The sequence below is a fragment of the Eubalaena glacialis genome, chromosome 16, assembly GCF_028564815.1.
Source record: "Eubalaena glacialis isolate mEubGla1 chromosome 16, mEubGla1.1.hap2.+ XY, whole genome shotgun sequence".
NCBI classification, from domain to species: Eukaryota; Metazoa; Chordata; class Mammalia; order Artiodactyla; family Balaenidae; genus Eubalaena; species Eubalaena glacialis.
Genome location: NC_083731.1, coordinates 78,196,879 through 78,224,469, shown reverse-complemented (window position 1 = coordinate 78,224,469; position 27,591 = coordinate 78,196,879). Strand labels below are relative to the sequence as shown.

Here is a 27,591-nt window from a genome sequence, read left to right as displayed (position 1 = left end):
CTGTAAAGCTGAAAATATTTACTCTCTAGCCTTTGCAGAAAAGTTAGCGAAGTCCAGAGGAACACTCTGTACTCGGAGACATTTATAAGGATGTTCACCTTGGCAACGTTTGTCATAGTGAGATTTTGAAAAATCTTCAATGTACTGAAATAGAGGAATACATAAATTAGGATATATACATCTAATGGAATACTATACAGCAGATAAAATTTACTAGATCTTTATGTATTAACATGGATAGAATTAAAAAAAATAGAAGAATGCCACATACAGCATGATATTTTTTATATGAATGTTTAGACACAATATATGTAGAAAGGTATTTAAAAATAAACTGGAATGGCATATACCAAATCCAAGATCATCTTGCCTCGACTCTATAAAGTATTTTCATTAAAAAAGCTGAGGTCAAAAAGTGACAAAAATCCAAAGATTTGCAAATACTACAATATATTTTTTGCCATATTGTCCTCTGTGGGTTTTGTTGTATTTAAAATTGAAGCCAGAAACACCCTAAACTATTGAACTATAGGGGAAAGTAATTGAACATTAATAATCCAATGCAATGGAATATAATGTAGCCCTTAAAAATGTACATGAAGAAAACATAAGAAATAATTGATCTAATTGTCCATGGTGAACATAGCAATAGAATACAAAATTGTCCATGAAGTAAGGTTACAATTACATATTTTTTTAAAAGTGCAGTCCTTTTTTTTATTCCTTTTTTTCCCTTTTGGTTGTCTTATCTATTGAGTTGTTCCTTTTAATCAATATAAATACATACAAAAATTACTAAGAAGACAACAGTAGATGTGTTTAACTTAATACTGTTCTTCTCTTTTATTTTCCAAATAATATTAAATACATACATATTACCTTAAAATGAAATGTGGTGATAGAGCTTGTGCGTGGCAGATGGAACTGACTGCACACCCCATGTCCATCTTCCCCTTCGTCCTACTCTGCTCAGTTAAAACACTACAAATCTCAGCCTTCCTTGCAAACATGGGTGGCCAGGTGATAAAGTTCTAACCAATGAGATGTACAGGGAAACTGCTGGGTGCAGCTCGTTAAGAGGAAGCTGACTTGACTGGCTTTCACCTTTCCCTTTTCCCTTATCCTACTTCTTTCCTTGAATGAGACTGTGAAGCAAGTGAGAGGCCATCTTGTGAGCATGGGGACAAAGCCACTCATTAAAGGGCGGCAGAGTGGAAAGTCAGGAGGAGTCTGGATTCCTGAAGGCATTACAGAGCCACTGCACCAACCCTGGACTGCATACCTTCAACCTTTCCTGTTACATGAGGAAAAGCTCCAAAATACCTTACTCGTTTAAGCCTTTCTCCTATATGCAGCCAAACATAACCCTTAACTGAGACATCTTGCTAAAATTAAAGTTTAACAAATTATACCATTGTAAGGCACTTTAAAGTGTATCTAATCATACTACCTTCAGATGAGAAAAGTAATCTTCAGAAAGGCTGAAGGCTTGAAGCTAATCTGTATCCGAACAAGGACTAGAACCCCACTCTCACTTAAGTAAATACTTTTTTCTAAAATATTAAAATCAAGTCCACTTTAGTGGTCCAGTTTGAAAATAACTTATTGGACGTTTCATATTTCTTTTTCTAATGATAACATTTAAAGAAATTAGACATACACAGGTCAAAAACCAGTGTTCATCATTTTGTTGCTCATAAGCAAAGCTGCACTTTGAAGTTACTCAAAATCAGTATTCAAACTAACTGACATCAGTCTCTTAAGTATGAGGGTGCAGGTTACTCCTAAAGACTAAGCAATCTACAACAAGGATAGAGAGCCAGTAAATTTACAAATAGCGTTTGAAGTCATACTCTGCCCCACAAAACAACTAATTTAGGCCCTTTTCTCTGATTATCAACCTAATAGAAAACCAAAAATGTTTGTATTACACACATGGTACATGTCTGAATCTCACAAATATTGTTTCTGATATAAAGAAGAAGACTATCTCTTTTGTCCTCGGAAAAGAGAGATTTCTTTCCTATACTGGATGTAGGATTTTTGAATCCCCAATGCTTTTTGCTCAGTAGTTGGCCACTTCCATCACCAACTCCCTGGTTAGATTCCTGATCCCTCCTCTTCAGACAAACGCCCCCTGGATTCCACTGTGTAAGAAAACCCAGGTACTCAGGGCATCTGCCCAGAGAATAGAGAGGACCAGCTCCTTAAGAGCCTGAACTTTCATTCTCTCTCCTTTCTGCTTAGTATGTGGCCCCACTCTTGGTTCTTCTAACATTTCTTTTGTTCTTTACTGAAGAGAAATGTAATTCTCTGCCTCCAGATCTAAACCTCTTAGAGAAAGACATTTTCTTCAAGAATAACACAAATTCATCAAGGGAAATAAGTGTATTTTTGTGAACGTGAATATATTACAGAGTCTCAGGTAGCAGTGAGAAAACTGATTAAACGCTTCTTAGATATGCTATAGAGTCTTCTCCCATGTCACACCGGCACTTGTTGCTACCCTCCATGAGGCTAGATACCCCGTTCCTTGAGCTATGACTGGGGGTAGGCTGTCAAGAAGCAGGAAGCCAGAATATATTATATTCTGTAGGTAGAACTTGATATTTTATATTCTGTAGGTAGTAATAAAATTCTACCTACAGTTAAGAAACACTAAGCTTAAAACAGCCCTTGCAGCAATTTCTAAATACCACAAGATGGAGATATGACTCCATGGCAGAGGAAAAAACTTCAACACTTTTCCAACAGCAAAAAAACACACGTTATTTTCCTGACTTTCCAACACACAGACATAAGGGTATTTCTGGGTTGTAAATAACAGAGAGGTCTACAAAAAAGTTAATTTCTCCCTCAATTCATTAACAAAAATACAAGATTTTTCTATGTCTTTCACTAAAGGTTTGCAGTTATTCAAAGAGCACTCTCCATAAATGCCCAGGACTTCTGTGAATGCAGCAGGCAGCTTAGTGCTCTACCTACAGCTACTAAGAAACACATTATTTCTGATCAGCAGTCTCAAAGGGCTGTTGGTATAGCAGAGTTAAATGGCAGAGGTTTAAGAGGGAGAGACTCTGACTCCACATTTCCAGACTGTGTGAAACTGCGTAAATCATTCAATCTCTTTAAGCTTAGAATCACACGTATTAAAATAACAATATAAAATTTTATGTCATGGGGTTTGTTGCAAGACTGAAATAATGTACATAAGTTAATTTGCATATTACATATGTTTAATTTAGGACAAGTTATTATTATTACTGTAATATTAAGTCCTGCCAATTTAGCTGAGTATTTTCATTTTCATGCAAAGTACCCTTGATTTATTTACAAGATTTCCATGTTTTTCTGAGTATTCTTGAAATAAAAATTCAGCAAGAGTTCAACATGAGTCACGCTTTGGGCCTCCTCTATATTTTAAAAAAATATTAACAAATATTTGAATGAATGAAAAACAAACGAATACTCTTTGTAAAGTAGAAAACATAAATTCATTTATCAGGGATTAAAATTACCTCTCAAAAGAAGAAAGATGTCACTAGGGCAACCAAAAGAAAAAGTAGGTGAAGCAGCCCGGTGAGGTTACAGGGTAATTTTATGGGTTCTCAGTTGTTAGATTTTAAACATACTCTGTGTGTGTGTGTGTGTGTGTGTGTGTGTGTGTGTGTGTGTGTATTCCAGAGGAACTAGAATGGAACTGTTGTAGATGGGTATGAGAGAGGTATTTCTGAGTTAAACAGGCTCTTTCAGGTTGTAAGGAATAGACACACTCAGGTTTCCCCCCGGCCTGACCACTGAGATCCTTTCACTTCCATTTTGTTTGTACCTGCAACAGAATCCCTGCCCAGCTTTTTACGGGAGAGACCAAGCTGAAGGCCTTGTTTATAGGATTCTTTACCTCACAGGAAAGCTCCACTGAACAAAATATTTTATTTGGACCTTGTCACAGTCTTTAAACTTCTGTTTGAAATCTGTCTGGGGAAAAATACACATAATTTCCTTCAATTATTCCTTTTGTTTAACCATCTTTTACTCACCACTGGCATCTGTTCATAGATACGAATAGAAGACAGTCTGTCTACAATAAAGCAAATATGAGCAATTGATGTTTTATCAATTTTAACTCAACTTATAAAACATATATATAGGTGCTTCTGTACCTGAAGGATTTCCACAGATTTTTTCCATTTTCTCTTTGAGAGAAACAATCTGCTTTTCTAGTTGGTCATTCAAGTTGTGTCTCATAACGGGTTTTCCATTCACCACCTGAGTGAAGAGGTGGGGATGGTCAAGATCACCTCACCACCTCTCATTTATTCATTAAAACAACATTAATTAGCTCAGTCCTACTCCATTACTATACTGGACTTTATTAGTAACATAGAGGCACTGGAGGGAACTCATGTCTAAGAGTGCGTTCTCCGTTACACAGGATCTGTGCAGACACCAGACTCACCGATTCCCACCCAGCAGCCTCACTGTCACTATTGATTCCTGGTCTTCTTACTCTCCACCCCCTATTGTCTTTAGTTCCTTGTGTATCCTTATAAGGAATTCTATTAGAGGAAATATCAGGAACATGCTTCTTTCCTTGGAACTTGAAATATCCATATATTACAGCCTAAGGAGTACTAGCCTCCCGTCCAATGTCATATTCATTTTTTTCCTTTGCAAAAGAGTTCTGAAGTCCGTTCAACAACTACTAATTATGTGTTTGCTGTGTTAAAAGCACACAATACCTTACATATATAAACTAATTTAATCCTCATTTACAAAAACTTAGTTACCCATTTTACAGATGAGGAAAACAAGGTTCAAAGATATCAAATAACAGTATTAAGATGACAAAGTAAAAATGGGGAACTGGGGTTTCAACCAGTTTGTTCTGACTTGAAAGTGTGTCCTCTTAACCGCTGTGCTATGGTAACACTGTTTACCTTCGGCTACCTATTCAGGTATCTTCTCTTATCCGTAAGCAGTTTTCTTTCACTAAATGCCTTTGGCTATTGAGGCCAAAACATTTGTCTTATTGCTCTGGGAGGAGGAGGAGGATGCAGCCTAGAATTAAAACCTCCTTTTCGGCTCCAAGGTCCAAAGCTAATTTTTTTCTTTCTTTCTTTTTTTTTTTTTTGAGTCTTGAAAGTCACACTTCGTAGAGAGAAAAAATGGCGTTTCTAAACTTTAAATGCTCTTTGCATACATGGGGCAACTTCTGCTACATAATAGTTGATGGAGGAGTCTAAGCAGAAAGACTTATTAGCTCACACCACTGCCAGCCTCCTCAACCTTAACACAACCCTGCCCTCACTCTCATCTCTAATCAGATGTGGTCTACCAAAGAGAGGGGCAGAACGCCCTTACAAACCGAAGTCCAAAGTCGTTAATCCAAATGCTTAACAAGTGGATGGAGGCCCACAAAACTGGAGATTGATAAAATTTTTGCTTTCTTTTCACATACCAGCATTGACCCCACAAATTTGGTCAGCTTCCTGCTGTCAACTGTTTTCTTTTTCTGAAAAAGGACCACACTGAGTTTGACTTTCCCTGCCACACTTTGTTCTGTGATAAGCCAGAAGTACTGATTTCATACTGAGGTTTGTAATTTTTACAAAATTTTTTTTTTTTTATAAATTTATTTTATTTTATTTATTTATTTTTGGCTGCGTTGGGTCTTCGTTGCGGTGCGCGGGCTTCTCATTGCGGTGGCTTCTCTTGTTGCGGAGCACGGGCTCTAGGTGCGGAGCACGGGCTCTAGGTGCACGGGCTTCAGTAGTTGTGGCACGTGGGCTCAGCAGTTGTGGCTCGTGGGCTCCAGAGCGTAGGCTCAGTAGTTGTGGCGCACGGGCTTAGTTGCTCCATGGCATGTGGGATCTTCCCGGCCCAGGGCTCGAACCCATGTCCCCTGCATTGGCAGGCGGATTCTTAACCACTGCACCACCAGGGAAGTCCCAAAATTTTTGAAAAATAATTTTTCACCTGTCTTTAAAATGCAATAATGTTTAAATTATGCTTTCAACTGGGAATAAGATTAGCAATTCAAAATAGCAAGTTTCTGGAATAATCTTGATACTAAGGAATGTCCAGAGCCATCTAAAACCAGCCCAGGTAAGAGATGTGGTGCTCTCATTAGATGGTCACAATAAATGTGACCCTAAAGAAGATGATCCTTGACCTTGAGCACAACAGCAGCCAACCTATCAAGGCCTAAGATGTACTTAATAATAAGTCATTATCAAAATACAGACTGTGAGGATAAAAATTTAGCAGAAACATTTGTGTCTCTTGGGAGAAAAAATACCTTGAGCAGTAACTCCATGAAACCACTGCTTTTGCAGTAATTCTAAAAACAAACAAAAGACAAGCACTGTACCTTTGAAGGGAAAAATTAAATTGCTTTGCAGTCTCAAAGAGGGATCTTGGCTAGAATCACTACAGTGAAAAGTAAAATCAAACCAAAAATTGAAAAATTCTAGAAATTTGATTCATGGTCAAAATTGACCTTAAAAGAGGAAGTTCATAAAGCAAGAGAATATTAGGTGGAGGCCTACCTTTCAGTTATGGACATTTTTTTCCCAAAGAGAGATAGCACATTAACAAAAACAAAACAAACATAGCCCAACTAAACAACGCCAAATAATAATTTTTAAATTGTTAAGAAGAACACAGTTGAACTGATTGAAACGTGGCCCTACATGGACATTCATGTTTGTGTTGTTCACTATATTTATGATTACAGTGATGGAGTTATATTAACTTGAAAAGACTTTGTAAAATAAGAAAATGTTAACAAGGAAAGGAAAGAGCCTACTACGTGGCACTGTACGAGGCACTAGGGATTCAAAAATAAAATAGACACAATCCCTGCTGTCAATCAGCAGTGGGAGAAGTTGGGAGGGGTGGGAAGTACAGAAACATATAGCCAGAAGATATAAGAAATTTTTTGGTTAATTGGTTGTAATGGTACACAAAGAAAGATATCCAATCTGGAAGGTGGCAGAAGGGAATGAGAAATGGGGAGGTCAAGATTGAAGAGGGACAGAAAATGCTTCTTGGGGGGAATGACACCTGTTCTAAGCCAGAGAGGGTGAAAAAGAATATTCAAACAGCAAGGACTGCATGAACAAAAACACCAACATGTACAAAAAAGGGGGCATGGTGCAAAGACTATCTCTTTGAGTAAAGCTGCCCCCCAGTATATTTTCAGAAGACTCCATGAGGAAAAACATCCCCAAAGTAGGACTAGTGGGTTTAAGCCATGTCTCCACCAGTTTATTTCTGTGATCCTGAGCAAGTTACATTTCCTGTGCCTCAATTTCTCAACTGTAAAATAAGGATAATTAAAGTTCCTACACTATAGGATATTGACAGGATTAATTAAAACATGTGAAGTGCTTAAAGCAGTGCAGGGCACACAGAAATTGCTATAAAAGTTAGTTGTTTTTGTTGTTGTTATCATTTTTATCATCATAAGAAATTTACTGCAAAGTTGTTTCCCCAAATGGTAGTACTACACTGCTATCAGTAATGTATAAAGTTCCTATTTCACTTATAAAAAAAATCTCTACTTCTTTTATAGGCAACAAATTTCTTTGACTTAAAAACAAGTTGGATATTTTCCCATATTCACGAGTTATCTCTATGTCCTACTCATATTTATCTACAGGGAACTTAGTGTTTTCTAACTGAATTGCAGAGGACATAGATGTGGTGAAAATATAGACCTTCTGTCCATCATTTTGGCTACCAATGTCTTTACCAGATTACTGTTTGACTTCTCATATTGGTCTTTTTTCCTTTAAGTCAAGGGAAGCTACTTTCTCTGAAGTCAAACCTAAATATGTTTTCCTCAGTGATTTACGGTTCTTTAAGAAAGGCCTTCTTTATCCATAAACAAATACACATTCATCTATATTTTATTGTTTCATTTAAAAATATTTAAATCTTTAAATTTTAAATATTTAATAATTTTAAATATTTAAATATTAAATCCATCTGGAAGGTTTTATTTTATTTTAGAGTAATTTTTTATTTATTTGGCTGCCCTGGGTCATAGTTGCGGCATGCGAACTCTTAGCTGCGGCATGTGGGCTCTGGTTCCCTGACCAGGGATGGAACCTGGGCCCCCTGCTTTAGGAGCACGGAGTCTTAGCCACTGGACCACCAGGGAAGTCTCCCCAGAAGTTTTGAGAATTAAGTATCCAGTGAAGATCTAAAGGGATTATTTTTCTAAATATTATACCAATTTTCCAAATGGAATTTATTGAATAATTCATCACTTTAAAAGAAGCTCATTTTTTTTTCTTTTTTTCTTTTTTTTGGCAGTGCCACGCAGCATGCGGAATCCTAGTTCCCCGACCAGGGATCAAACCCGTGCCCCCTGCATTGGAAGCACGGAGTCTTAACCACTGGACCGCCAGGAAAGTCCCTCTTTTAGATCTTTTAAAGCTCTGTGTGGTGACACAGATTCCAATAAAACATTACTGGTAATTGGCTCCTTGGTTCCAGTTCTCTGCCCAGAAGCCCTTTCCCAAACTTGGGCAGGCAGGCTAAAGTTGTTCTTTCTTGATGGTGGGAAGGGGAAGACAGTAATTAGAAAGTGATAGCTTCATGATTTTTATGGAATGTTTGTGTCCCTCTAAAGTTCATATGTTGAAGCTCTAACCCCATGTGACTTTAGCTGGAGGTGGGGTCTGTGAGAAAGTGATAAAAGCTAAATGAGATCATAAGGGTGGGGCCATAATCCAATAGGGCTGCCGCCCTTATGAAAAAAGGAAGAGGCACCATAGCTTGTTCTTTCTGCCATGTGAGCATACAACGAGAAGGTGGTCATCTGCAAGGAAGGAAGTAGGTCCGCACTAGAAACCAAATCGGCTGGCACCTTGATCTTGGACTTCCCAGGATCTAGAACTATAAGAAAATAAATTTCTGTTGTTTAAGCCACACAGTCTATGGTACTTTGTTATGACAGCCCGAGCAGACTAAAACAATGATCATTTGGTACTTTCCTATTTCAATGTATGGTGCAGTTTTTGTAATAATCTATTTCCCACAAGTCTCAAAAATGAAAATGGTTTTCTCCTTTTTTTCGTAGATAACTGAAAACAGTTTTTTAATTAACTTAGTAACCTGGCCCTGAATTTCACAGTAGTACAACGTTTTAATAAATTAGAATCTCTTTCTGTTATGGGCTGAATTGTGTCTCCTTCCTCTCCCCAAATTCATATGTTGAAGTCCTAAGCTCCCAGTACTCAGATGTGACTGTATTTAGAGATAGGACATTTAAAGAGCTCATTAAGGTTAAATGAGGTCATATGGTTAGCCCTAATCCAATATGACTGATCTCATTATAAGAAGAAGAGATTAGGACACAAACAGGTACAGAGGGAAGACCACGTGAAGACACAGAAAGAAAGCCCTGAGAAGAAACCAACCCTGTGAACATCACAATCTTGGACTTGTAGTCTCCAGAAGTGTGAGAAAATAAGTTTCTGTGGTTCAACTCAGCCTGTCTGTGGTACTTTGTTATGGAAGCTCTAGCAAACTAATACACTATCTATTCTGTTTTATTGATTTGTTTTCAGTTTTAATGATTATAGCTTTATTATATATTGTAGGAGTCCTGTCAACCCCCCAATTTCTTATCAGTTATCCCTGTCTATTTATTCATCTAGTTAACTTTAGAGTCAGTTATTGAAGTTAAGAAAAAACAGCTGTGTTTTAATAAGAATTACATATCAATAAATTAATTTGAAAAGAATAAGCACATTTATAACACCCAATTCTCCTATATAGGAAAAGTCTATGTCCCCCTTATAAAACCTTAATAATAAATTTCCCAATTTCATTTCACTTTAGGGTTTCTCTCCAGTATGAAATCCCTTATGTTGAATAAGGTGAGAATTCTTTTATTTTTTTTAACATCTTTATTGGAGTATAATTGCTTTACAATGGTGTGTTAGTTTCTGTTTTATAACAAAGTGAATCAGTTATACATATACATATATCCCCATATCTCTTCCCTCTTGCGTCTCCCTCCCTCATACCCTCCCTCCTACCCTCCCTATCCCACCCCTCTAGGTGGTCACAAAGCACCGAGCTGATCTCCCTGTGCTTTGCGGCTGCTTCCCACTAGCTATCTATTTTACATTTGGTAGTGTATATATGTCCATGCCACTCTCTCACTTTATCCCAGCTTACCCTTCCCCCTCCCGTATCCTCAAGTCCATTCTCTAGTAGGTCTGCGTCTTTATTCCCGTCTTGCCCCTAGGTTCTTCATGACCTTTTTTTTTTTTAGATTCCATATATATGTGTTAGCATACAGTATTTGTTTTTCTCTTTCTGACTTACTTCACTCTGTATGACAGACTCTAGGTCCATCCACCTCACTACAAATAACTCAATTTAGTTCCTTTTTATGACTGGGTAATATTCCCTAGTATATATGTGCCACATCTTCTTTATCCATTCATCTGTCAGTGGACACTTAGGTTGCTTCCATGTCCTGGCTATTGTAAATAGAGCTGCAATGAACATTGTGGTACATGACTCTTTTTGAATTATGGTTTTCTCAGGGTATATGCCCAGGAGTGGGATTGCTGGGTCATATGGTAGTTCTATTTTTAGTTTTTCAAGGAACCTCCATACTGTTCTCCATAGTGGCTGCATCAATTTACATTCCCACCAACAGTGCAAGAGGGTTCCCTTTTCTCCACACCCTCTCCAGCATTTATTGTTTGTAGATTTTTGATGATGGCCATTCTGACTGGTGTGAGATGATACCTCATTGTAGTTTTGATTTGCATTTCTCTAATGATTAATGATGTTGAGCATTCGTTCATGTGTTTGTTAGCAATCTGTATATCTTCTTTGGAGAAATGTCTATTTAGGTCTTCTGCCCATTTTTGGATTGGGTTGTTTGTTTCTTTGATATTGAGCTGCATGAGCTGCTTGTAAATTTTGGAGATTAATCCTTTGTCAGTTGTTTGCAAATTGAAAGTCACTGGTGACCTTGATAAGAGCAATTTCAGTTGATTAGAGGCGAAACTTCTATTGGATTGAGTCCAAGAGAGAATAAGACAATTGTGCTTGTGCTGGGCAAATCCAGCCCGTTGCTATGCCTAGATGAGCAATGTCCCAGAGCCTCAGTAAATCAAGGCTCTCTTCTCCAGAAGAACAAACTTGAGAAGCAAACTTAAGAGACTTAAGTGGAAAGAAGTAGAGGCTGAGTTTGGGATCTGACGGCAAAATACCTGGATCCCAATTCCAGATCTATCCCTCCCCACCTCTATAGCCTTGAGAAAGACATTTAGAATCCCTGAATCTCAGTTTTTCATCTATAAAATGAGGTGATACTGTTTTCAAAGGGTAGTGGTAAGGTTTCAATTTTTTAAAATGCACTTAAACCCCTACACCAATACTGACTCTTCTTACTTTTTAAAGTCTCCTGGACATTTTCTTTCTTGTTCTTTGCCTTGTGGCCAAGCTTTAAGATGGTGAAATTCAGATTTACTTAAAACATAAACCACTCTTTTTGAATATAGTTTCCTATGAATCCTAAAGGGCTTCAAAAGGCCACTATGTGAATGTGAAGCCCTTTGAAGTTTGTTCTGCTTGCTGCTTTGCCTAAAAATTAATCCTGTTACAAAACAGGTAGATTAAATACGAATAAACAGGTAAGAGTGCAAATAAAAAACGAGTCTATTGAAATGTTTTGCTGTATACAGAGCAGTGAAAGGTGAAAGGGGATAACGGTAGAAGGGGAAACGTGGGGCCAAAGAAGGGTTGCTATCTGTTTTTTAGATATAATAAACTCGGCATGTTTGTGTGCTATTGGGGATGATTCAGTGGAACAGGGAAAACGGCGCAGCAAAGAGACAGGACAATCAATCGCTGGAGTGATATCCTGGAGGAGGTGAGAGTAATGGCATCTGTTGTACAAGTGGAGGGATTGATATTAAATAAGAGTAACACAGAATATGCAGAGGAACAAGAGGGAAGTAAGAGGATGTGCAAAGATGCAGGTATTTAGGTGGGTAGCTTTCTTGGTAGAAACATGTGGAAATCCTCTTCTGATTGCTTCTTGGTTCTCTTTGAAAGAGGAAGGTAAGCTCATTCGCTGAGAGTGAGAATGGAGAGAGGGGTAGCGAGATTTGAGTAGAGGGTGGAAAGTGTGAAAGAATTACGTAAACAGATGTATCCATGGTTATCACTTGTGCATTTATTTCTTTTATAATGTTAAACAACAATAAATTTATTTTAAAAACTCCTTTAATATTACCGCATTGCCTTCAGGATAAATACAAATTCATCAGCAGCATATTAAAGACTACTCTTCGTCTTCTTCATAAACTTTTATCTCATCTCCTGTCACATTCTCATTACAATCCATGTTCCACCCTTATCAGTTACTTAAGAGTTCTCCTCAAGAGGCATTATGTTTAATACTCCCTGTGGCAGACTATTTGCCAAAGATGACTGCAAGAATCCATCCCATCCCACATGTTCTTCTGCAATGTCACCTTGACAAGTAGATTTTCTCCATTCCCTCAAATCTGTGGCTGTTTTGACCAATAGAATGTAATGGAAATGACGCTGCCAGCTCCGGGAGCAGCCCTTAACTGGACTGGCAGTTTCTGTCACGGTGCCTTTTGCAATGCTTGCTCCTGGGATACAGCCTCTTGGAACCCAGGCACCATGCTGTGAGAAGCAAAAGCTACAAAGCCATGTGTAGGTACTTCTGATGGGTGGTCCCAGCTGGGCTCCCAGCCAACACCCAGGATGAGTTACCAGCCATGTGCGTGAGTCATCTTGAAATGTCCAGCCCAGCTGAACCTTTAGATGACTGAGCGCCAGACTACATTTGACTGCAATCACATGAGAGACCCCAGTTAAGAACTTCCCAGATAAACCCAGTCAATCCACAGGCGTGCGAGAGACATATGTTATTTAGAACCCTAAACGATAGGCTGGTTGGCTATGCAGCAGTAGATAACCAGAACTACTGTGTGTCGATGTGGGGAGACAGCAGTTGTCATGGTCGTAGTGGTGGTGGTAGACAGGTGATTTAGGCTAAAATCACGGCTCTGCCACCCCCTGGCTCTGTGATCTTAGCAAGTTACTTAAATTCCTGAACTTCATTTTTCCATAAATGGGAATAATAATAACCACCTCACCTGACACAGTTCCTGGCGTTAGTTGATTTTGAAGAAGGGATGAAGGTTTCTGCCCTTCACCTTAGGTTTTAGCTTGGCCCACTGAGGAAAGAACTTTCTCGCCTACCATTTTACCTTTTCTCTTTATACCCATATTCCAGCTCCTCCCCGTGAGAAGAGTTGTTGATAATACGACTTGCTGGGCTTACATTTTACTTGTGGGCATAGTTACTGCATTGTGTGTGTATCTATGAGCATGACCTGTTTCATCTGTAGTTAGATGGATGAGGAAATTCCAGCCAGCCTTGCCAATGCATACTTGGTCAGTGTACTCACAGTCTGCCCCCACAGAGCCAGTTTTATTAAGGATATAGACATGGAGATGTAGGAAGCGACTTCGGCCTTGGGACAAAGCAGTGTTCTCCAAGCAAGCTTTAACAGAGCATTGGGTATTATGAAAAGTAGCATTATATTTGTCATATGGCTACTAATCCATTTTGTTCATGGCTTCCCCAATAGAAGAAAAGTATGAATGGGTTTAAGAAGCAAAGCTCACCCCCATAACCCTAATAAACTCCTACTGTTCTTTAGTAGTCAGTTCAACACTGCCTCCTCTGCCCTCATGCAAGGTGTGTTGGGTTCCCCTTACCTGAGTTGCCATTTCTCCTCATGCAGAACTTATATTACTTCTCCTGCTCATATTTTAGTTTGATACTTCCTCCCAGTAGTCAGTGAAACTCTTTAGAAAAGGGAAAAGAAAGGTCTTCCATTCAAAGTGTTGACATATGGCAGGATCTCAATCAATATTTGTGTCATAAATTAACATCTTACAGACATTATAAATTTTAAGGATATATGGGTACGTTCCTGTGTGTAGGTGTGTGTGATGAGTGTGTGTGTGCAACACTCGCCTGCCCCTCCCTCATTCTTTCAACACAAATAGCCAAAACCTAGATAAGGATTTTAAGGTTATATCACAAATCTAGCAGTTAAGATATAAAGGTTATTACTTGAGCTATATAGAAAACGTGTGATATTTTATTACTAAGGAAATAATGTATTTATCTCACGTAACAAAGGTTTTGCTAATTGAAGAATGAACATTTTGAACTCGTAAGTAGATAATTATAAAGTAACAGGTTTGACACTCTGAAATATGTTTTTAAAGCCTCTATATTAAATTATTATTAATGCTGCCAAAAAGCAATACTGAAATCTTGACACTATTATTCCAAATATGTAATTTAATGTACTATAGGTATCTTGGTAAAATGAACAATAGCTATACAGGAGTCATAAATAAAAATATTTACTTATATACCTTCACCGTCAGTATTGAGTTTGGCTTCCAGTTCTGCTATATCGTGTCTTATTTCAAGCACTGAGAGTTGCACTATATCCCTATTATTAAACACATTTTGTTAATTATGATTCAATTAAAAATAACATGAGAAAAATAATACACAGTAACCTACCACTACTTCAGGAACAACCTATTACGAAACATCACTTATTGAAGGCCTGGTTGAGAATTAGTAATCAGGCAAACGCAGGCTTCCGATTACCCGGGTCCAGAAGGACACTACAATGCACTAAAGCTCAAAGCTCCCCATGTAACCACTTAAAACCCTTTATTCTTAAAGTTGGCCTCAAGAAGTCTGACAATTTTGGTTATCTGGTTTCTCAAAGCCCAGCAAAGGAGCTGCAAATTACTACAGAAAGGAATAATAGCTAGGGCAACAGGTAACAACTGACAACCTGAAATAAAAAGGAAAAAAGAAGAAACACTAATTAAAAAAAATACACACACACACACAGCATTCCAGAGATTATCTATTTAGGACATCAGCAAGTGGCACAGTAGTTATCAAAATACGATGACAGAATCATTTATATTTCTGAATGCCTATTATGTTAAAGGCATTGTGCTAAGTGCTGAAGATACTGCGGTAAGTGAACAGAACAGCAATTGTAGCAGCTAACTTCCACTGGATGTTTATTACAAGCCAAAGCTAAGTGCTTTACATACATTTCATTCAGTCCTGGTACCAACCACATGATGTGTGAGATACCGATTTCTACGCCAGTCTTAGACTTGAGAAAACTGAGGCTTCAGAGGTTCATTAACTTGCCCAAGATCATGTACCTGCTGAGTAAGTGATAAGAGCTGGGATTTGAATTTGTGCAGGATTCCTCTAAAGGACTGGCTCCCACACGCTACTGCTTCCGGAAATACAGAACCTGTCCTCAGAGTGCTTATAGCTTAGTACCAGACCAAGAAATAACTGAGCAATTAAAAGAGTGTGGTTGGAGCTACGACAGAGGAAAGCACAGGAAGCTACAGGGACACCCAGGAGAGCCTAGCCCTCCTGTGGCCTGCGGGTGGGGGTGGGGGTAGGGGTATCTAGAAAGATACTTACTATGTTCCAAAGACTTAGTGAGAAGTACTGATATTGAGTACTTTAAGAAGTATATACAGTAGGGGCTTCAATTTTACCCAGTGTCACCAATTCTTAAGCTCTTCTAAAGGGATGAAAGAGAAGCATAACTAAACGAAACCTTTGGAATTTGAAACAGAAACCCCGAACTTAGTGGAACATCACAAGCAAACACGTGTTTCAGCATTAGAGTCTGTGCACACAGTACACTCCACCGGACTTGCTCCTGAAGGCAGAACCTGAAAACCTGCCTATTTATAACACCAAACGCAAGAGCTAAATGAATCTTTCCTATAAAACACTGTTTTCAGATGTCACCAGTTCTGCCGGGGATTAATGACACTGCAGGAGTCACCTGGGCCTCAGGGGCTTCGGCCTTGAGCCGCGGGGCTCCCACAGGCGCAGGCCCTCGGCGTGGCGGCGCCGACGTGAACCCCATACCCGGCGGGAGCGCGCGCCGCCCTCCGACTCACTTCAGGTGCCTTTCTTCCAGTAACTCCAGTTTAAGGCGGTCGGTGCTCATACCGTCGAAGGTGTCGCCTCTTCCTTCCTCCACCGTGTCAGATCAGAGGCCACCCACGCCCTTCCCTCACACGGCTTAGAACACGAGACCTGAGGGGACCCCCAGCAGCCGGGACAGGTCAGGCCCTGTCAGCCGTAGTCGGGTCGAACTGCCTCGTAGTCTCGGCCTGGCGCCTTCCGGTGACGTCACAGGGCGGCGCCCGGGGGCGGGGCCAGGCTGGGCCGCCCAGGGCCGCTCACACGGGAAGAGGGCTCTGTGGTGGGAAGTTCGGAATTGAATTAACGAGAACGTAATGTAGTAGCACGTTAGACTGACAGACTAATGTCCAAAAGAACCACCCAAATTTGTGGGCAAGAGATAATGTGAAGCATTCTGAGGAATAAGTTCAGTTAATAGCAATCGAGGGTTTATTTTATACAGAGTGATGTGTAAGAGATGCTAAGTGCGTTCACTGCTTTCAAAGAACCTACGGTTTAACTGAAAAGTGAAGGAGATCTCTTGTCAGTATGTCAATAGTCACGTGGTGTGGCAAATCTTGTACTCCCAACTTCTGTGCCCAGCCTGAGGCAAGCTGTGGGGAGCAAGGTGCTGGTCACCCCTTAGACACTCACCGGTGTCTACTCTGTCTTGGTGGCTCCCTTCCTTCGTCCTCAGCCAGCGTTCCTAATTCTCTGATAGGCTGGGGAGGTGGGGATGAGAGGGACCTGCATGGCAGAGAGATAGTCATGCATTTTATATTCTCCCAAATCTTTCTGGTTCACACCTAAACCATAGCTTTTGAAATACCAAAAGCTAAGAGCTGATGGTTTTGTTCTCTAGTTTCTCTGTAGAACCCCTGCTCCTTTGGGTCAGGAGGGTCAGGAATCCTCTCCACCTCTAATGCTGCTTCCAGGATTTCTACTCTTCCATTCTCCTGTAAAAACCCACTCCTTATGCCATCTGGGTGTGACACCATCTACTTCTCCTTGCTTCAGCCAGAGACTTGATAGTCACAACCTGTCTACTGACTTGGACAAAAAAAGTAGTCTTTCCACCATAGGTCTTGTCTACAACCTCGCCCTTCAATTTGCAACTCGCATCACTTTATCTCCACTCCATGCCCACAGCTATATGCTGAACCCTGTCATCAGTGTGGCTTTAGTTCAAAAGCCTTAAATTTAAAAACTGCTGTATACCAAAGCCTCTTTTTCTGCTCCCAGCTCGGTTACTCCCTAAATAGCAACGCTTCAACTAGAGACTTTATCTGTGGGGATTCTTGAACATGCAAATGCTGGGATCCTATCCCTTATCTCAGTAATCTTGCTTCTTGGTAGCACTCTAGCAAGTTGCTTTTCAGCTGGCTAACTAAATTTGAACAGAACAGATTGGGTGGGATGCGGGGTTGGAGAGAGAACACTTTACCGCACTAGTCATTTTTTCCTCCAATGAATAGCCTCCAGGTTGATCAAACTGTTTCTTCACATATGACAACTTTTTGCATAGAATACATTTAAAGACATTATTTCGTGTTTCTATTTTTCATCTGACCTGTGGTCTTAAAAAACAATTTTTTTTTTATTCATCCTTCTGGATCTTTAAAATATACTGTAAATAGAAAAAATGTTTTTGAAGAAAAGCTATTCAGAAATCAACAAAATATTCTCTTTTAAGCAATTCTATTGCTAAAGTAAACACAAAATAGCAAAATCCATTAGGAAGTCTGTTTAAAAACACTTAGTCTTGATTCTAGCAAGAACAGACCAGAGAACTAATTTCTGTTTGAGCACAGCATTACAGACTTACCGAATAAGTCTGGCTTTTCTTAGCTTACCCTAAAATACCTATGAAGACAGAGAAAAAGACAAAAACTCACACTATCACCTAGGTAGTGATGATCTATTTTGCTAATCTAGGGCTGATGATCTATTTTGCTAATATCTCAAGAAATTTTCTACGAACTATTAAGCCAATGGAATTATAATAAAAAATTAATTTGATAAGCAGCTGGAATCAGAGGAAATAAGACCATTTGTCTTTCTCCATCTACCTCTGTTTAAGAAAGACAAGATGCCTGGCCTAACAGGCCCTCCTTTTTGAAGCATGTGTGTGACCTCTTCTTTCATACTGTTCCCTTACATCTTGGGAAGGTTACTTCACCTCTCTATACCTCAGTGTCCTATTCTGTAAAATGAGGACTGTAATGGTATACACCTCATAAGAATACTGTGAGGTTAAAATGAGTTAGTCTGTGTAACAGCACTTAGAACATATTAACACTATCTAAACATTAGCTATCATTATTTTTATAGCTAGTAGGTTCCTAGAGGCAATGCCAGAAAACTACCCAGTACAGCATGGGGGAATGACAGTCTGTAGAGGCAAACTGAGGAAAAACCCTGGTAGCAGTAGATACTGAGAACTGTTTGTCAGACACTAGATCTGTTGTGTCTCAAAAAGCCAAGAAAACCTAGGAGAAAGACCTCTAGAAAATAAAAACCAGGCTAAGAAGCTGTGATGGTTAATTTTATTGTCCGCTTAACTGGGCAACGGGGTGTCCAGACATTTGGCCAAATATCATTCGGGGTGTGTCTGTGAGGGTGTTTCTGGGTGAGATTAACATTTCAATCGGTAGACTGAGTAAAGCAGATTGCCCTCCTTAAAAGATGGGTGGACATCACCCAATCAATTCAAGACCTGAATAGAACAAAAGGGCTGAATAAGAGAGAACTCTTCCTGTTTGACAGCTTTCATTGGTATATTGGTCTTTTCTGGCCTTCAGACTCAGACTGAAACATGAGCACTTTAGGGTCTCAGGCCTCCCAGCTTTCAGACTGGAATATACACCACTGGTGCTCCTGATTCTCAGGCTTTCAGACTTGGACTGATACAGCACATCAACTCTCCTGGGTACCCAGCTCACTGACTGCAGATCTGGGGCTCCTCAGCCTCCATAGTTGCACGAGCCAATTCCTTATAATACATATTGGTTCTGTTTCTCTGGAAAACTGGAATATAGAAGCTATCCTTACCAAAATTTTGTCTAGCTGTTGATCTGAAAAAGCAACCCACAAACAAGTGAACAGAGTAGAATGAAGTGAAATGGACAACTAGGTTCCCGTTGACCAGTCCAATTTTGCTGACCTCTGCTCTAAGGTAATTTTTTAAACTTTAGGCTCCACTATGTGTCATTCCATTTCTTAAACTTAAATAAGGCAGAGACCGACTGAAAGCTATTTACCAATTCAATTTTATTTCCATTTTAACTAGTACATTATCCTTGGCCCTAGGGAAAGGCTCCACCAATTCTGTGTCCCTGAAATACAAACCCATGAATACATTTGAGGCCAAGTAAATCAAAGACAGTTTATTCACAAAGTGCATTCTTTATATAGTTTCAAATAAAGCCTAATAAACTAAATAGCAATTGGAGTTTCAGAAATATTAAAATGGACTATACTAAGAAAACCAATACCAATCTTTTAAAATCATTAAACAAAAATAAAATGCCATTAGCTATTTTACTTACATATTTGTAGCTTATAGGTCTGTGAATATCCTGTCTTCTGCCAAAGTGGACACTGTTATGCCTAGCCACCATGGATTAAAGCCTAAAGTCTTCACATTCTTTACCTTAATTATGAGTAAAACCTTTCTAATAATTTAATTTATTGGCTTTTTAATATATAAAATTCCAATGACTGAATCCCAAAATAAAAATTATTTATCATACATAAACTCAACTGTTTATATTTTAGTTTTTACTAAATTTCAGCCTTTTGGCAAACTTACAGAAGTAGACACGGTAGAAGTGATTACATTTTTGTCCAATTAAGCTGATAGTAATCACTTCGAATTCTGATACAATACCAACCATATCCCCAAATTTCCTAGGCTCCTAATAGATCAATAACAGTCTAAATCTAGAAGACTTAAAAATCTATTTGTATTCATTTAAAATCAAAAAGAACATTCCATTTCCTAACAAAGAGATAAGCTACCAAATGATTTTACAGAACCTCATTTTATTTTTCATGATTAGTCTACTCCTTGTTTTGAAAGAGTCTTTTAAATGTTATACAAGAATTCTTTTCATTTAGGGTTACAGTTTTTGTTTAGCTTACACACTGAAAATTCTCACAAGCACCTAAAAAAAAAATCCACAATTAGTGCAAAAAGAGGAAACAATGTTTAAAGCATTCCTTCCCAGTACAAACAGAACTAAGGTTACTAAATGCCAAATTTTATGTAAATATATAATTTCCTACTTTGCTTTCTGAAAGACAGCAAATACAAAAATAGTTTAATGTTAGGTTTAATGAGATTTATAGCACATCTATTATTAGTCGTATTTTAACTGCAAAAATATTTTAGCCACATTTAGAAAAAAACCAACTCACAGAGAATGTAACTGTATTTCTAAAGGACAGATGCAAGAATACTGATTCTTTTCCTTAGAAGTAGAATACATGCCATAAAGCTTATGAAATAGTCACTTTGTAGGAATGAATACATTTTAAAGATCCTGGTTAATCTGTGAGGAATTCCACATTTGCCATTTAACAAAATTGCATCCATCTGTAAGACTTTGGTATAGACAATTCATAGCACTTCCATCATTTATCTTTCTTTCTTCTTTGCCCCATCCTTCTCTAGTTCCTCTCTCTGTTCATCTTTCTCCCCTTTCATGTTTACACTTGCTCCTCCTCCTTGATTTTCCCCCTTAGAATTATCAACAATTTTATAGTCCTCAAGCAGTGTGTGTCCCGTTTGTTTTGCAGTTTTCTTCACCATTGCTTTGATGCCAACGTTGTCAATATTATAGGCAGTTACACCAACATTGATGGCAGAATCTACTGCGTTGTGCGTAGCTTCTCCTGCGGTATGCCCGTATCTTTAAAAGAAAGATTAGAGAAAATACAATGAAATTACAAATATAAATTAAGATCTTCTGAATTAGTATTAAATAGGTCACATGATTAGCATGTTATCCGAAAGCAAAATTGAAATTTAGGTTTCAATTTAATTAATAACTTAAAACACAGTAAAGAATAAAATCACACTGTGCCAAGGCTGTTATTTTCTCCTTTAGCAAAAACACTGTGAAAATAAGCTGAGGCTGAGATTAATGTAATAAAGACTGTTTATGTTGAAGAATAAAATGTAAATTATAATAAAGGTTGTTAATCAGTCAATATTTCCTTTTTTATCTTCTTCTGGAAATATAAGAGAATTCTAACTGAAACAACTATAGGTCACTATAAATGGTTTTGAGTTCTACCTTAACTAGACTTTGCTTAAGTCTTTCAAACTACTGGAATCTGAGTTTGTCTCTAAGCAGAGATTCTACAACACTCTTCCTCACTCCACTCCACCCCACTGCAGACTCACTGGCCTTCTTGCTGTTCTTTGAACCCACCAAGCACACATGCGCCGCCCTATCACCTTCGTACTGGCTGGTATCTGCCTAGACTACTCTCACCCCAGGTATGCTAACTGCCTCACCTTCTTCAAGTCAGCTATTATCCTCTCAGTATTTAACCTATTTTAATTGCCTTATCTCACATGCCCCACCCCACGGCCAATCAATCCCCCCCTTAAACTGCTCTTTCTTCTATAACTTAATGTCTGCTACATACTATAGAATTTTTTTGCACCCATTGTTTTTGTTTTGCTTATTGTTCGTCTCACTAGAATATTTTTTGTTTGGCTTATTGTTTGTCGCACTAGAATATAAACCCCATTAGAGAAAGATCTCTTGTATCTTAAGTACTTAGAACAGTGCCTGACATCTAATATTTGTTGAATGAATTAAACGAGGAAGTCCTGTCCTATCCATCTAAGAGTTTCTTGAGTTCATATGTATAGCAAAGGGCTTGGGAAATTACAAAGCATTACACAAAAGTAGTTATTCCTGACCATAATCAATACCGCTGATGGTGTTTAATACCATTTCCATAAGAAAATAATACAACTTAAGGTCTTACACAAGGACACTAAAACTCATCCTACTTCTTGTGTTACTCTTTACCTTTTTTTAAGTACCAGGCTTTTAAAGCTTTTCTTGTCCATACATTTCCCCAAATAGAGGATTGCTTAAACAACATACAATAACAAAGAGGCAAAATTTTACAATTTTCTCCAGGACACACTGAAGTTTCCTAGATGCTCTGAGACCCAATATCTGGACATTTTTTCTAACACTGGATCTGTCCTTGAATTAACAAGTACTCTATTACTATTAGCCTGGCCTAAAACAGTGGCTTGTGATCCTATTGGCTTATTCATGCTTGTCTTTTGTTTTCAACTTCAGTGTAGAAATATGAAATAAATTTATTATGCTTCTGAATGGTATCTCATTCTGTCCTTTGCCTAATGTTAATCAGAGCCAGGGCACAGCAGAGCCTTCAATCTGTCAAACCTTATGCCTATACCACTCTTGATTGGGGCTATTTCAACAGTTACCAACAGAAAAGCTTCTGACTGCTTTCTGCCTGTCCCTGTTGCTTTGCAACCCCTCAGCACTCCACAGGATTGCTCATGTTGCAGAAGACATTGGGCCTTCTCACGGTCAGGTGGCAATGCTCAGGCTCAATGAGGAGAAAGGGGCGGCAGCAGTTTCAGCACTGGAAGTGTGCCCATAACTCCTGGTTGAGCAGGTTTCTCTCAGGGCTTCTCTCTCCAGGCCTGTGTTAGCGACAATGAAGTGACAATGATAACTTAAGAATGTGGCTGTATTAGTGTTTTCGAGCACAGGAAATCCTCCAGACTCATAAACTTCCACTTCTGAGTATGTCGAATGTTCCCTATTCTACTGATGCAGTTTGATACCTCAAACTGCACTTACGATATTTCTATATGCAATACAATTCTAAAGACTACATTTAAAAAAAAATAATATACTGAAAAAGAAGTCTGTGTTGGTCCCCTGATGATTTTTCTTTTTCTTCCATGCTGTCTCCACTTTAGTAGCAACTCCTGTTAATCTGGAGAAAAGTACCAAACTGGGAGCCAGAAAACTAGATTCTAATACCGACCATGCCAACAACCAGCTGTGTGACCCTGGTGAAGTCTCAGCCTCTTTGCATCTCATCAATTTCCTCTCCTTTATCTTATAAAATGAGATGTATATGTTAAAGCACTTTGAAAATTCCATAGTACTAAACATACAGTTATCTTTAAAGACCCTATACAATAGTTTTTCAGCAGTTGTGTTTATTTTTTAAATATATCCTCACTTATTACCTCTGCTTCCCAATATGCCCCAGAACCAGGATTCCTGGCAGGCACCTACTCTCTTCTCTTGCTTGATAAATAACTGTTTAGTTCTTTTCTTTATTCAGATTCAAACTACACAGTTAAAGACTCCGAGAAAGCCTATCTTTAGCAAAAATTAAAAACAATAAAGCTTATTTTTTATTCTTACTTTTAAAAAAGTTAACTATAATTAGAGCTTATTAAATTAGATTTTATATACTGAGTAACACTACCAATTTAAGAATAAAAAATGAATATAAAGAATGCTCTAAGTAAGTCAATGGGATTCAATTTTCAATTTGAATGAGACTTTTCTGAAATTTCTCCAGTGCATTCAGTAATGTATAGCAAAACAGCACACTGGCAGTGATTCCAGATTTCACTAATTATAGCAAAATTTCAGTCACAACTTTCTAATAAATCTGCCTATAATTCAATTTACATGCAACCTTCAAAACTATTCTTAGAAATATTAACCTTAAATATTTAAAATAGACATAGCTTCTTATTAGTCTATCCATCAAAGGCAGATGGGTTATGAAGGACCTTGTAGGTGAAGCTAAGGACTTTAAACTTTATCTTGAAATCAATGGTAATGGCATGACCAAATTTATGTTTTAGAAAGATCTAATACAGGTTGCACTTGTGAACTGTAAGTGTTTAAGACTGAGGAACCAGTTAGGAAACAAGTTGTGAGCTGGATGAAAAACGATGAAAATCTATTCTAAGGTAGTGCTAATGAGGCTGGAGCAAAAGGGATGAATATAAAAAACAACAAGACTCAGGGACTGAATGGCTGTAGTGGTATGTAGTTGGGATGTATGAGCCTGAAGATTAAAACTTAAGAGGAAACACAGATTTGAGAGTTGCTGAAATACAGGTGGTAACCATAGCCACAGATATAGATGATATCCACAAAGAGTAGAAAAGGGAGTATAGAGTAAAACCTTAGACAGAACCAATATTTAATGAATGGGTGTGGAAGACAACCACCCTAAGAAATATCTAATAAGACAAAACTGAAAGGTGAGAAATGACAATACTGTTAGGAGATTTATAGACAGCTGACCCACCAATCTCACTAAGCATTAAACCTTGGAGAAAGATCAGTCAGGAGGAAAGGCTACAGTAAGCAAGTGATTAGATTTCATCCACAAAAAGATTGTGGAAAATATCTAAGATGTAGAGAAGACATGTCTTTCAAATCTACAGGTAACACAAAATGGAAGGCTAATATGACATACATCAAAATCTGAAGCCAAAAAATATAGATTTAATGATGGGTCAAAATTAACAAGTGCAATTAAGCAAGAATAAATGTAAACTTTTTATTTAGGTACAAGTATCAATCGTCCAAAAATAAGAGAAAGGTCCAGATTTTAAATAAAAGGTTCATTTAAAAAAAACCCAAGTTTGGACAGAGGTCCTGAACCGAGATGGCGGAGCAGAAGGACGTGCTCTCACTCCCTCTTGCGAGAACACCAGCATCACAACTAGCTGCCGGACAATCATCAACAGGGAGACACTGGAACTCACCAAAAAAGATACCCCACGTCCAAATACAAAGGAGAAGCCACAATGAGACGGTAGGAGGGGCACAATCACAGTAAAATCAAATCCCATAACTGGTGGGTGGGTGACTCACAGACTGCAGAACACTTATACCACAGAAGTCCACCCACTGGAGTGAAGGTTCTGAGCCCCACGTCAGGCTTCCCAACCTGGGGGTCTGGCAACAGGAGGAGGAATTCCTAGAGAATCAGACTTTGAAGGCTAGTGGGATTTGACTGCAGGACTTCGACAGGACTGGGGGAAACAGAGACTCTACTCCTGGAGGGCACACACAAAGTAGTGTGCGCATTGGGACGCAGGAGGAGCAGTGACCCCAGGGGAGACTGAACCAGACCTACCTGCTAGTGTTGGAGGGTCTCCTGCAGAGGCGGGGGGTTGCTGTGGCTCACCCGGGGGACAAGGACACTGGCAGCAGAAGTTATGGAAAGTACTCCTTGGCGTGAGCCCTCCCAGGATCTGCCATTAGCCCCACCAAAGAGCCCAGGTAGGCTGCACTGTTGGGTTGCCTCAGGCCAAACAACCAACAGGGAGGGAACCCAGCCCCATGCATCAGCAGTAAAGCGGATTAAAGTTTTACTGAGCTCTGCCCACCAGAGCAACAGTCAGCTCTACCCACCACCAGTCCCTCCTATCAGGAAACTTGCACAAGCCTCTTAGATAGCCTCATCCACCAGAGGGCAGACAGCAGAAGCAAGAAGAACTACAATCCTGCAGCCTCTGAAACAAAAACCACATTCACAGAAAGATAGACAAGATGAAAAGGCAGAGGGCTATGTACCAGATGAAGGAACAAGATAAAACCCCAGAAAAACAACTAAATGAAGTGGAGATAGGCAACCTTCAAGAAAAAGAATTCAGAATAATGATAGTGAAGATGATCCAGGACCTCGGAAAAAAGAATGGAGGCAAAGATCGAGAAGATGTAAGAAATGATTAACAAAGACCTAGAAGAATTAAAGAACAAACAAACAGAGATGAACAATACAATAACTGAAATGAAAACTACACTGGAAGGAATCAATAGCAGAATAACTAAGGTAGAAGAACAGATAAGTGACCTGGACGACAGAATGGTGGAATTCACTGCTGCAAAACAGAATAAAGAAAAAAGAATGAAAAGAAATGAAGACAGCCTAAGAGACCTCTGGGACAACATTAAACGCAACAACATTCGCATTATAGGGGTCCCAGAAGGAGAAAAGAGAAAGGACCCAAGAAAATATTTGAAGAGATTATAGTTGAAAACTTCCCTAACATGGGAAAGGAAATAGCCACCAAAGTCCAGGAAGCGCAGAGAGTCCCATACAGGATAAACCCAAGGAGAAACACGCCGAGACACATAGTAATCAAATTGACAAAAGTTAAAGACAAAGAAAAATTATTGAAAGCAGCAAGGGAAAAATGACAAATAACATACAAGGGAACTCCCATAAGGTTAACAGCTGATTTCTCAGCAGAAACCCTACAAGCCAGAAGGGAGTGGCATGATACACTTAAAGTGATGAAAGGGAAGAACCTACAGCCAAGATTACTCTACCCGGCAAGGATCTCATTCAGATTTGATGGAGAAATCAAAAGCTTTACAGAAAAGCAAAAGCTAAGAGAATTCAGCACCACCAAACCAGCTCTACAACAAATGCTAAAGGAACTTCTCTAAGTGGGAAACACAAGAGAAGAAAAGGACCTACAAAAACAAACCCAAAACAATTAAGAAAATGGTCATAGGAACATACATATCGATAATTCCCTTAAACGTGAATGGATTAAATGCTCCAACCAAAAGACACAGGCTTGCTGAATGGATACAAAAACAAGACCCACATATATGCTGTCTACAAGAGACCCGCTTCAGACCTAGGGACACATACAGACTGAAAGTGAGGGGATGGAAAAAGATATTAAATGTAAATGGAAATCAAAAGAAAGCTGGAGTAGCAATACTCATATCAGATAACATAGACTTTAAAATAAAGAATGTTACAAGAGACAAGGAAGGACACTACATAATGATCAAGGGATCAATCCAAGAAGAAGATATAACAATTATAAATATATATGCACCCAACATAGGAGCACCTCAATACATAAGGCAACTGCTAACAGCTATAAAAGAGGAAATCAACAGTAACACAATAATAGTGAGGGACTTTAACACCTCACTTACACCAATGGACAGATCATCCAAAATGAAAATAAATAAGGAAACAGAAGCTTTAAATGACACAATAGACCAGATAGATTTAACTGATATTTATAGGACACTCCATACAAAAACAGCAGATTACACTTTCTTCTCAAGTGCGCATGGAACATTCTCCAGGATAGATCACATCTTGGGTCACAAATCAAGCCTCAGTAAATTTAAGAAAATTGAAATCATATCAAGCGTCTTTTCTGACCACAACGCTATGAGATTAGAAATGAATTACAAGGAAAAAAACATAAAAAGCACAAACACATGGAGGCTAAACAAATGCGTTACTAAATAACCAAGAGATCACTGACGAAATCAAAGAGGAAATCAAAAAATACCTAGAGACAAATGACAATGAAAACACGACAATCCAAAACCTACAGGATGCAGCAAAAGCAGTTCTAAGAGGGAAGTTTCAGCTATACAAGCCTACCTCAAGAAAAAAGAAAAATCTCAAATAAACAATCTAACCTTACA

The 27,591-nt window shown here is 38.7% G+C and overlaps 2 protein-coding genes across 6 annotated transcripts in view; both read right to left on the bottom strand.

The window, feature by feature from the left end:
• CCDC169 (coiled-coil domain containing 169) overlaps positions 1-19,046 on the bottom strand; it is a 34,274-nt gene extending 15,228 nt beyond the window's left edge. The window contains 8 exon segments of the mRNA XM_061170927.1: positions 4,041-4,081; positions 4,164-4,237; positions 4,239-4,269; positions 14,476-14,555; positions 16,066-16,142; positions 16,200-16,368; positions 16,727-16,819; positions 19,015-19,046. Coding sequence (XP_061026910.1) covers positions 4,041-4,081; positions 4,164-4,237; positions 4,239-4,269; positions 14,476-14,555; positions 16,066-16,142; positions 16,200-16,368; positions 16,727-16,819; positions 19,015-19,046 — 597 coding nt within the window.
• A 279-nt stretch (positions 19,047-19,325) lies between these two features.
• SPART (spartin) overlaps positions 19,326-27,591 on the bottom strand; it is a 41,942-nt gene continuing 33,676 nt past the window's right edge. For 4 of the 5 annotated variants that reach the window (XM_061171012.1, XM_061171011.1, XM_061171014.1 and 1 more), the window contains one exon: positions 19,326-20,985. In XM_061171012.1, coding sequence (XP_061026995.1) covers positions 20,712-20,985 — 274 coding nt within the window. In that variant the 3' untranslated portion in view covers positions 19,326-20,711. Of the gene's footprint in view, positions 20,986-22,556; positions 22,779-27,591 lie in introns of all 5 variants that reach the window. The other variant, XR_009697541.1, reaches the window with a different exon arrangement.